This window comes from Ovis canadensis, chromosome 23 (assembly GCF_042477335.2).
Source record: "Ovis canadensis isolate MfBH-ARS-UI-01 breed Bighorn chromosome 23, ARS-UI_OviCan_v2, whole genome shotgun sequence".
Lineage (NCBI taxonomy): Eukaryota > Metazoa > Chordata > Mammalia > Artiodactyla > Bovidae > Ovis > Ovis canadensis.
Genome location: NC_091267.1, coordinates 36,568,149 through 36,580,316, shown reverse-complemented (window position 1 = coordinate 36,580,316; position 12,168 = coordinate 36,568,149). Strand labels below are relative to the sequence as shown.

The 12,168-nt window shown below is 39.3% G+C and overlaps 1 protein-coding gene across 6 annotated transcripts in view; it reads right to left on the bottom strand.

Annotated features, from left to right (window-relative positions):
* NOL4 (nucleolar protein 4) overlaps window positions 1-12,168 on the bottom strand; it is a 460,596-nt gene that overhangs the window by 338,155 nt on the left and 110,273 nt on the right. For 2 of the 6 annotated variants that reach the window (XM_069568797.1, XM_069568800.1), the window contains exons 3-4: window positions 11,475-11,513; window positions 10,676-10,696 (exon numbers count right to left, since the gene is read on the bottom strand). The exons of the other annotated variants lie outside the window; for them this stretch is intronic. In XM_069568797.1, coding sequence (XP_069424898.1) covers window positions 10,676-10,696; window positions 11,475-11,513 — 60 coding nt within the window. The remainder of the gene's footprint in view (window positions 1-10,675; window positions 10,697-11,474; window positions 11,514-12,168) is intronic. 6 annotated transcript variants of the gene reach the window in all.

Sequence of the window (12,168 nt, the reverse complement as noted above, 5' to 3'; positions counted from 1 at the left end):
TTATCTCATTAACTTGAGCCATAGGTTTTGCAAATTAACAGCAAAAGTGATAACAGACAAAAATTATTTTAACAGGACTGTTTGTCCTGTCCTTCTTGCCCAGTCCTAAGAATTCTAATTTTAACTGTGTTGAATTTCCAAGCATTTTCAATAGAAAGGTCCTCAAAACTGACTCGGCTTGTCTCTAAACATGCAATTCTTTGGCTCCTAAAATGGTAGAGAATTGACAGTTCTCTAAATTAGCGTTCTTGTTAACTCCATGACAACTTTTATTTTTCTTTGGCTATTTTACACAAAAGGAAATGCTTTCCTAAAATTCTATTATATGTGTGTTTCCCATTAATTGGGTACTTAATAATTATACTAAGCAAGAATCTTATATGGATTTTATCATTTAATGCTCACAACAGCCCCAGGAATAGATGACTATCACCACCATTATCATCTCTGTTTAACAGATGAGGAAACTAAGCTTCAGAGAGGTTGTATAATTTATCAAACAAGAAGAGACAAGCTCTGGTTTCAGAGCCTACATTTTATTCAGTTTTGATCACCACATTTTATAGCCTCTCCTGGTCATCAGTATTAAAAATGAAAGAGAGAGACTGTCTCATCCGTAAGAGTTTGAATATTAACCTCACAGCATAGGTTAATTATACTAAAATGTTTATAATGTTCCCTGGAGTGAGGTTCTTTAAAGTATAAAATGCTCCGACTGGTTTGCGGTGACCCTTTTGAATATAAGGGCCAGTCAAGGGCTCTGTACCTTGTCTCAGGTTACAGAGTTCCAGGAGAAACACATCAGACCGCAGTAACAATGCAGAGCTCCACCTGGAGGAAATTAACTGGCCATCTGTTCTGTTCCAACAGAACTGAGGCTAAAGTAATGGCTTTGTCATAATGCTGTAATATTGTAACAGACAGCAACTAAATGCAGAGGAGGTCCTTTTTTAACAGAATGCCCAAGGAGGAGTTCCTTCTTCCCTGTGGCTCAAATGGTAAAGAATCTGCCTGTGATGCAAGAAACAGGGTTTGATCCCTGGGTCGGGAAGATCCTCTTGAGAAGGGAATGGCAATCCACTCCAGTATTCTTTCCTGGAGAATTCCATGGACAGAGAAGCCTGGCAGGCTACAGCTCATGGGGTCGCAAACAGTCTGACATGACTGAGCAACTAACACACACAAGGAAGAATGTAAGTAACCTATTTCTAAAGGACTAAGACTATAATTGTTCAAAGACATTCACCAGTAGAGAAGCTATTGTTGGTTTAAGATTTGAACCTAACGCATGAACTAAAACAGAGATGTTGCTTGACGTGGGTAAATCATGAGCATTAGCAAACAAAAAATGCTAAAATCAAAAGATTTATCAACCAGAATCACACCATTTTGTCCTAAGTTCACTAAAGTCTTAGCAAAAATAATCAGAATTAGTGCTACTAAATGTTAGTAATTTGGAAAAATAGTAGGTAAGTGCTGAATTTCATTGTTAAGTAACATTACTCCACAGCTTGATGCCTTTGTAAACAGTGTGCTCCATTTCAGACACTGAATTTTAGAGCAAGATAAAGTTGCTTTAATCGTACTACTTTTGAAATTACCTTCTCCACATTAGCTTTATAAGTGTATTTTAAAAAGAGAAATAACACCTTTATTTCACTGGAATAGTAACACTACATTTTTTTTTTTTTTTGCAAAGTATCATACAGTAAACCCATGGAAGAACTCGCCTTTGGGGCCCAATATTTAACATTCTCTTCTGTGAAACTCTTGAAATCATGTATAAAGAAACAGTCTCCTAACGACATTTATAATAACCCTATTGTGATATTTAATGTTTAATATTGTGATATTTTGGGCTTCCCTGATAGCTCAGTTTGTAAAGAATCCACCTGCAATGTCGGGAAGATCTCCTGAAGAAGGGATAGGCTACCCACTCCAGTGTTATTGGGCTTCCCTTGTGGCTCAGCTGGTAAAGAATCCTCCTGAAATGCAGGAGACCTGGGTTCGATCCCTGGGTTGGGAAGATCCCCCGGAGAAGGGAAAGGCTACCCACTCCAGTATTCTGGCCTGAAATATTCCATGGACTGTATAGTCCATGGGGTTGTAAAGAGACAAAAAGTCGGACATGACTGAGTGACTTTCATTCACTTCACTCATCATGATATGTTATCACATACCACTTGCAATGTACATAACCACATAATGAAGATGCAGAAATTTATTTTTTAAACTAATAAAATTAAAATGTAATTGAATAGAATCTATACATTCAAATAGTTATGTGGATCAGGACCTCATATGTCCTGATTCAAAAAGACACCACAGTCCAGAGAGATCCCTATCTGAGGAAGGAAAATCTTGTTTATGGGCATTATCTCCAGTTCAACAAGGGCCACTCTATCTTTATCTGGTTTACACACTGTATATTTTTGAATACATCTAAAGAGATGGAATTAGGAAAAAATATATATGTATATATACACACATATGCTATATACATATAAAGCTTACCAACACTATAGCCTTTGGCCCAGATACTTTTACAGATGTGTTATGAAACTATAAAGTCTAACCAATGGTTTTCTTACATTTATTTGAGTTTTCTTTTACTCAGTTCATGCATGAGAAAAGATAAGCAGTGAACATCATTATACTTCTACAGAGGAACTTCTGGATCAGGGGAGTGGCACATGGAAGCAGTCTTACAAAGGTGAAGACATTTTTCACCTAAACACTGAACAAATATCTATTGAAGGCATAGGCACTAAAATTATCCCTGAATACTGCTAGGTATGGTTCTATACCACTAATAGGCTGGGCCATATTAGATAATTGAAATCACCTGTTGGTAATTGTTTCACAATCCAGACATGATGGAACTTCCAGATATACAACCTAGATTTATAAAAGGCAGAGGAACCAGAGATTAAATTGCCAACATCCCTTGGATCATAGAAAAAGCAAGGGAATTCCAGAAAAACATTGACTTCTGCTTCATTGACTATGCTAAAACCTTTGACTCTATGGACCACAACAAACTGGAAAATTCTTCAAGCTTTGGGAATATCAGACCACCTCATCTGTCTCCTGAGAAACCTGTATGCAGGTCAAGAACTGGACATGGAACACTGGATTGCCTCAAAGTTGGGAAAGGCGTACATCAAGGCTGTATATTGTCACTCTGCTTATTTAACTTATATGCAGAGTGCAACATGTGAAATGCCAGACTGGATGAAGTTCAAGGTGGAATCAAGATTGCTGGGAGAAATATCAATCACCTCAGATATGCAGATGACACCACCCTTATGGCAGAAAGAGAAGAGGAAGTAAAGAGCCTCTTGATGAAGGTGAAAGAAGAGAATGAAAAAGTTGGCTTTAAACTTAACATTCAAAAACTAAAGATCATGGCATCTGATCCCAACACTTCACGGCAAATAGATGGAGAAACATGGAAAGAATAGCAGACTTTATTTTCCTGGGCTCCAAAACTGCCGTGGACAGTGAGTGCCTCCATGAAATCAAACAATGTTTGGTCCTTTGAGAAAAGCTATGGCAAACCTAGATAGTGCAGCAAAAGGCAGAGACATTACATTGTTGACAGAGGTCCCTATAGTTAAAGCTATGGTTTTTCCAGTAGTCATCTATGGATGTGAGACTTTGACTATCAAGAAGGGTGAGCATCAAAGAATTGATGCTTTCGAACTGCAGTGTTGGAGAAGACTCTTGAGAGTCCCTTGGACAGCAAGGATATCAAACCAGTCAATCCTAAAGGAAATCAGTCCTGAATATTCATTGGAAGGACTGATGCTGAAGCTGAAGCTCCAATACTTTGGCCACTTGATATGAAGAGTCAACTCATTGGAAAAGACCCTGATGTTGGGAAGATTGAGGGCAGGAGGAGAAAGGGGTGACAAAGGATGAGATGGTTGATGACATCATTGACTCAGTGGACATGAGTTTGAGCAAACTCCAGAGATAGTGAAGAAAAGGGAAGCCTGGCTTACTGCAGTCCATGAGGTCTCAAAGAGTCAGAAAGGACTGAGCTACTGAACAACAAATAGGAAATCACTGTAATCACTTGTTAATTTTTTGGCTAATTTTAATGTGATTCCAAAAAATGCTTTGATCAGGACTCATCATAAATGCTCTTAGGTAAAAAGTGTATTCATAGCAACATAATCAGTTAAACAAAAAGGCAAACATTTAGGTTGTCTGATCAAATTTGCATTTACTCTGGCCCTCAGCAATTTTTGCTTCCAAACCCTAAATGCCATTTCAGCAAGACTTCCCGTTACACTGTATCAATTTGACCTCTATACATCTGTTAACCAACTGAACGCCTGGGCCTTAACATCTTCACTATCAAAACTAGGATGCTGCCAGGTTTGCACTTTAGCCCCCTCGGACTGTCTACTGCCCCCTGGTGGTGGGTGCTCAACTTTTTGGTTGGATTCTTATCAATCCCATAGTACTGATTTTGCTACACTCTGGTCCTGTTACTGGGGCTTCCCTGACAGCTCAGTTGGTAAAGAATCTGCCTGCAATGCAGGAGACCCTGCTTCAATCCCTGGACTGGGAAGAGCTGCTGGAGAAGGGATAGGCTACCCATTCCAGTGTTCATCAATTATTCCCATATGCCTTTTTCAGTTTATATTACTGTCTACTATCCCCTTTGTTCTTCTCTGATCATTTTCTATATTCAGTCATCACACTCATTTATCAGATCCTCTTGTCTTTTTCATTTAGTTAAGGGGTGGCCCAGTCAGGAATATCTTGAGTTGATTTTTGAATATGATTAAGATTCCAAGGGGCTTTCCATGTGGCGCTATCGGTAAAGAACCTTCCTGCCAAAACGGGAGACATAAGAGATGCAGGTTCAATCCCTGGGTTGGGAAGAGACCCTGGAGGAGGACACAGCAACCCACTCCAATATCTTTTCCTGGAGAATCCCATGGACAGAGGAGCCTGGGGGCAGGGGGGGGTGGGGTGGTGGGCTACAGTCCATAGGGTTGCACAAAGTCAGACATGACTGAAGTGACTTAGCACACAAAGGTTCCTAGATAAAATACAACACTCACAATTAAATGTGAATTCCAGATAAACATGTGATATTGGGAATAACATATTAAAATTATTGCTAATCTGAAATTCAAATACAACTGGGCATTCTGTATCTTTATTTGTTAAATCTGGCAACCTTGTAGGGTACATTTAACTGAGATGAATGAAAATATGGGTTAGAGCCCGAAGATAATTTTAAATGTGGAACAAATTGTTGTGCCAGAAAGATCTAAGAATATATCAAGAGCAGAAGTGAGAAGCAGGGTAGGTGGAAGTGATTACTGGGCATCTGCAGGCAATCTGAAATCACAGTGCTCTCTGAAAGCAATGTTTTCCAACTTTTTAGACCAATAGCACAGGCAGAAATGTATTTTACATCATAAGCTAGCATATATATGCATTTCTACAGTAAAACAGATCATTTATATTCTCTATTTCATTTTTTTAAAGTTATCAAAACTCACTACATTCACTTGAAAATCCACGAATGGGCCATGATACAGAATGTGAAAAATACTGGTCCAAAGCACAGGAATACAGTCTGTCAGTCCAAGGACATTTGCTGCAGTGTTGAGAGAAGATGGTGGTGATGTGGTCAAGTTTAAAAGGAAGGCTGCAAATTCAAAGGAGATCTAAAGTGGGCAAGACTATTCTTAGACAGTTCAGGTCAAACTTTAGACAGCTATAAGCAAGTTGGAAATCTGAGGCAAATGTTTCAGATGAAGGGCGAGGGGAATAAAAATTGAATCAAGTGCAGTCTATCCTCCAGGGCTAGGGAAATGGTACAAGTGCAAGGTAAGAGGCAAAGGCAGTGAACTTGGGCAGAGGCACAGAAATATGCTATATGATGAAAACAAACAAGAGGAGGAAAAATAGAGAGATAACACCCTTCTAGGGTAACATCAGATGAACTGAGCATGACATCACTGTGTATTAGCAAATTAAGATGAAGGCAAACAAGAAATAGAAATGATCTAAGTTAATTATAGCTAATTCATTTTTATAAGAAATAGTTTTTGCTCCACTGATGACACTTAAAATTTAGCTATCCTGCTTTGCAGAAAAGAACTTTATTTTCTATTTTTTATCTTTATTATAATGATGAACATCTTTAACTTGGAGTTGTATTTTGCAATAATTAAAATAGCCACGAACTGCGCAAATGTGATTACAGCAAAAAGAAGAGTCCAATAAACTGGAATTATTTCCAAAGTTGTGGGCAATGTTTCTGTGTTTCTTATGTTAGAATATCTGGCTATTAAGGAACAGATTGTCATAACAGAGAATCTTCATATTAGATGAAAAGAAAATGAGCAGATGGACACTAAAAAAGTTTTTCTCCATACATGGCTCCTAAAAGTAAAATAAAGAGAATCCTTAACTGTTGCATGTAAATAAAATGACTCCGCACAGCAAATGTTTATTCAGTGACTTGCAGCATGAATAGCTTCTTAAATATAGAATTACACACATGGAAGTGTGGGGAAATTGACTTCCTCTATCTTCTGTGATATATTAGTGTTTTTCCTGGGGCTTAGGGAAGAACATGGAGAAGGCAATGGCATCCCACTCCAGTACTCTTGCCTGGAAAATCCCATGGACGGAGGAGCCTGGTAGGCTGCAGTCCATGGGGTTGCTAAGAGTCGGACACAACTGAGCAACTTCCCTTTCACTTTTCACTTTCATGCATTGGAGAAGGAAATGGCAACCCACTCCAGTGTTCTTGCCTGGAGACTCCCGGGGACGGGGGAGCCTGGTAGGCTTCCGTCTATGGGGTCACACAGAGTCGGATACGATTGAAGCGACTTAGCAGCAGTAGCAGCAGCAGGGAAGAACAAGCTGAATTCAGCTTTTTTTTTTTGGTCCAGAATTCAATGGCATGGTCAAGCTCTCATGGGTTCCTGTTTCAGCTTCCTTGGTTAAAGTTTACCCTTACTAAGCCCCACAAAGGAGAGGGACAGTAGTACTTCTTTTAAAACATATAGTCAAGAAAACTGCTGCCACAGTCACCCAAAACAGTCAAGATTTAGCCATCTTAGGAGAAACAGAAGAAAAATGGAGACACTTAGGCTTCACTTTACTAAGGACAGCCATGAGTCACACAACCTTCACGTTGTTCAGTCGCTCAGCCGTGTCCGACTCTTTGAGACCCCATGGACTGCAGCAGGCCAGGCCTCCCTGTCCTTCACCATCTCCCTGAGTTTGCTCAGACTCAAGTCCATTGAGTCAGTGATGCCAACCCTCCATTTCATCCTCTGTCACCCCCTTCTCCTCCCACCCTGTCTTTCCCAGCATCAGGGTCTTTTCCAATCAGTCAGTTCTTCACATCAGGTGGCCAAAGGATTGGAGCTTCAGCTTCAGCATCATTCCTTCCAATGAATATTCAGGACTGATTTCCTTTAGGACTGACTGGTTTGATTTCCTTGCAGTCCAATGCACTGTCAAGAGTCTTCTCCAACACCACACTTTGAAAGCATCATTCTTCGGCGCTCAGCCTTCTTGATGGTCCAATTTTCACATCCACACATAACAAATGGAAAAACCATAGCTTTGACTATAGGGACCTTTGTCAACAAAGTGCTGTCTCCATTTCATATGTCTATGCAATGTGCAGAGTCTTTGAGGAGTTCAGAGAATTTAGGGCACCAGTCATTCACCTCCTTGCGTGGTCCTGCAACAAAACTTTCTCTGCTCCAGCATTTTGGTTTCTTTGGCCTCACTGTGTGTCAGGCACACCAAGGTGACTTTTGAAAACAAGGAATAACTAGAACTGTGTTGCTAGAACTTAGCACTCAGGGGTTAAGGATAAATCTTGGAGTACTTGGGGCAATGCCATATCTGGCCCCAAAGTCTGTAGTGCCCTACTGAGAAATACTGGTTTAGGCTGTACAAATAACTATGAAAATCAATGGATACATTTCATATACCAAATCACAGTGCCCAGGAATGCCTAAAAATATTTGAACACCAAATACAAAAAAATATTTGGTCCAAATTCCAATTCTTAGAATCCATTTTTTCACTATTCACCTCCTTTCAGATTGCTAAGGCCAAGGAGCAGAGCCATGCTCAACCATGGCTGTGTTATGGCAGAGGACATTCCCAGAAAAATGAAGGGGGAGGAGAGGGTGAGGAGGAGAGCAGATGAATAGAAGGAAAAAACAACAACAACAACAGGAAAGGATGACACTTGTTACTTATAAAATGACACTTGTTACTTATCAAATGACTAAAACTGCTCCAGATGAAGTTAGTGAATAGTACTTTCAATTCTGGAAAAGTCATGAATGAAAACATGGGTGGATGTTTTCCATGGGCCACTGAGGGCATAGATGACACAAGAAAGAAGCTGCTCAACATCTAGTTAGGAGACAAAAAGGCGTTTACGGCATCTGTCAGCTCACAAACAATTCCGAGTTTTTAGAGAATATCATGTTTCTAAATAGAAAAATGTGTACATAAAATATCATGTTGGGGCCAATGATTACATTTACACCTTTACATACATTAAATACTTATGAGCCTCAAAACAACCCTACAATTAACACATGCAAGAACTGCATGCATAAAACTTAACTAATCAGGATTGAAACTCAAGTCTAGCTGACATCAAAGGTGGTACCATGTTCTTTCTATTACCTCATACCAATAGCCCATGTCCTATTCTTCTTTCCTGTTATATTTTATCCCAATTAAATAGGTATTTAAATACATATCCATGTGCATATACTGTAAGAGATTCAGGAGCTTTGATTTCTGACATCATCACAGTGTCCAGGAAAATCTAAACCTCTGGATCCGAAGAAGAATCATCCACTGCTGCTGCTACTGCTAAGTCGCTTCAGTCGGGTCTGACTCTGTGCTAGAAGTATCCGCTAGAAGTATTACTTGTCCTGTGCAGTTTGAAAAGCTGCATTGGCACATTTTCACCACAAGGGTGCACTGAAGTAGCAATTTATCAAGCTGGACATCAAGAATTAATGATGTTTTCCCAAAGGGTTAATTCCTTTTCAAGGAATATATCTATTCACAATAACACAAAAAGTATCAATGACAGAATTTGTGGCATTAGTTGACAATAAACTGGTTTGGATGAGTTCTTAAATATTTTGATGGTCTCAACTACATAAAAGAAAGTTTCTGAGTATAAAGGATTTGCACTCTTACTCTGCCCACCTGGGCTAATTCTCACTAGAGCTGTATAAGAAATAAATCAATTCTGACAAATGAATGAACATTATTATTCTGTTTTAGGATTGCTATTTAATAACTCTAATTGGCAGGCCACGGATTTACTTTTTCCTTCTGAGTTGGTTTTATGCATCTGACTGCTTATGCTTAGTCTGAGTAATTTTGAGTTATCAAAAATAACGAGTGTTCCTACATGAAAGTTAGGTTTAACGTTGTGTGTGTGTGTGTTTAGTCACTCAGTTGTGTCTGACTCTTTGTGACCCCATGGACTGTAGCCCACCAGGCTCCTCTTCCATGGAATTCTCCAGGCAAGAATACTGGAGTGGGTTGCCATTCCCTTCTCCAGGAGAATCTTCTCAACCCAGAGATGGAACCCAGGTCTCCTGCATTGCAGACAGATTCTTTACTGTCTAAGCTGCCAAGGAAGCTCTAAAGTTATGTGTCTGTGCTTCTGTGCTTAGTCACTCTTTGTATCTGACTCTTTGTGACCCCATGGACTGTAGCCTGCCAAGCTCCTCTGTCCATGGGGATTCTCCAGGCAAGAATACTGGAGTGGGTTGACATGCCCTCCTCCAGGGGATCTTCCCAACCCAGGGATCAAACCCAGGTCTCCCACATCGCAGGTGGATTCTTTTCTGTCTGAGCCACCAGGGAAGCCCAATACTATGTGTACCATGTTTAAGTTTGATAGCTGTTTTCAATACTCAGCAATCACCTTCATAAAACCTCTATACTTGGGGAGGGGATATGTGGATATGGTTGTGTATCTGATTAGAAATAAACCAATGTGTGAAAATGTAAGTGATGTGTTTATACCTTGCCTCAAAGATGATAGCATAATTCAATGGAGCATCAAAGCTTTCCCTGAAAAACAAAGGGGGGGCACATGGGTTAAATAACTTTGCTACCTTATTCAGAGCCTGCAAAACTGCAGAAATCCTGGGTGCTGTTCAAGTCAACATGAACTGTGTAGTACAGGGTCTTTAGAGCCACGGGCCACAGTTCTGATCTTATTTCATTATCTCCATTTATAGTAACATCTTTATACTACTTAGTTGGTATCAAAAATTCAAGGACTTCACAGAGACAAGGTGAAATTTTTCCTTCAACAAGCATTTATGGAAAACCACTAGATGGTCCTTTTACTAAGCTGAGACTATACAGTAATATCAGAGTTGGATATGGCGCCCCACCATTAGGGACCTCACCATTTTTTTTTTTTTAACTTTGACACTAGCAATAAATAAAGGGGAAAAAAGGAAGGAAAATTTTGCTGTTTTCAGCAACATGGATGGACTTGGAAGGCATTATGTTAAGTGAAAAAAGTCAGACAGAGAAAGACAAATACTCTGTGATATCACTTACGTGTGGAATCAAAAATATACAACAAACTATTGTATATAACAAAACAGAAGCAGACTGATAGATATAGAGAAAAAAACTAGTGGTTACTAGAAGGGAGGATGAGGGGCAAGGGAGGCACAAACTACAGGGTATAAGATGGACTCAAGGATACACTGTACAATATGGAAAATATAAGCAATATTTTGTAGTAACTGTAAATGGAAAGTAACCTTTAAGAATTGCATTATATAAATCGGATAAAATAAACAAGAGGAATCACACAAAAGTACCATAAAATAGTTATAACTGAGTTAAGTTTCAAAATAATAAAATATATTTTTAGATCACTGACTTAATATATAACAGAATCACTGAGTTCTATATTAACAAATGTCTATAAAATATATTTGAGTTTGGGATAATTTTAAATTTTTTCCTACTTCTATCTGATACCCCAAACAGTTGCTTATTTAAGCCATTTCGGGGTGTAATAACAGAGAAATAAACAATGTCATCTGCATAAAAAAGACAGGGATTTATATCTGTTTAACTGCTGTATTATTTTGCTGTTTTGTTTTTTTTTTAACATTAGGTCCATGAAGATTGTTTACAGACATAAAATTAATTCCAAGCCCCAGAGAATATTTTCTTTGATCCTTGGCTTCAGAAACACCCTATATATGCCCTTGTATCTGTGTCAGCAAAAGGAAGAATCACAATAGTAAAAGGGAGTCTGAGGAGGACACAGGAACACAGCATGTTGATATTCTCTCCGCAAATCATGACGAGGCAGTTCCTCCACTGAGAAATCTCCTTAATGTTCATAGTTTTTAATCTAACACTTTCTATTTAGAAACAATACTCTCATTTTTTACAAATATTTCATAAAAAGAAATAGGTGGGGTTTGCAGAGGCTTTTCATCCTCATCTTGATACCATGGGCTTCCCAGGTGGCGCTAATAGTCAAGAACCCACCAGCCAAGGCAGGAGACGCAAGAGACACAGGTTCGATCCCTAGAGGAAGGCATGGCAACCCACTCCAGTATTCTTGCATGGACAGTCCCATGGACGGAGGGGCCTGGCAGGCTACAGTCCATGGGGGTCACATGAAGTCGTACATGACTGAAGTGACTAAGCACGCACACACTTGTTAACACGAGTTCTCAGCTTCTATACCACACATGCCAAAGGCTGCTACCCATGATGCCACACTAGGACTCATACAAAAACCAGGCTGATTGTCCTACTTGGGACATTAGTAAGTTTATCTATGGCATGTCACACCTTTCTTGCCTACCTGTTCTTCAGCTAAACCCAGCTACATATGAGAGACAAACATATTTACAAAATGATTACCTAAAATGTCAATGACTGCTAGCAGCCTAATTTATTCTCTAGCTTCTCTTGCCCAAGGATATGTGAAGTCCATATCAAGATATAGAGGTCAATGGTTTAATCCAAAGAAATTAAATTCTAATTATAAACTTAAGGCATTGTGATAGGGAAGGGAAGTGATATTCAGAGATCAAGGCCTTCCTGACACTAAGCACAGAAATAGCTATAACCCCC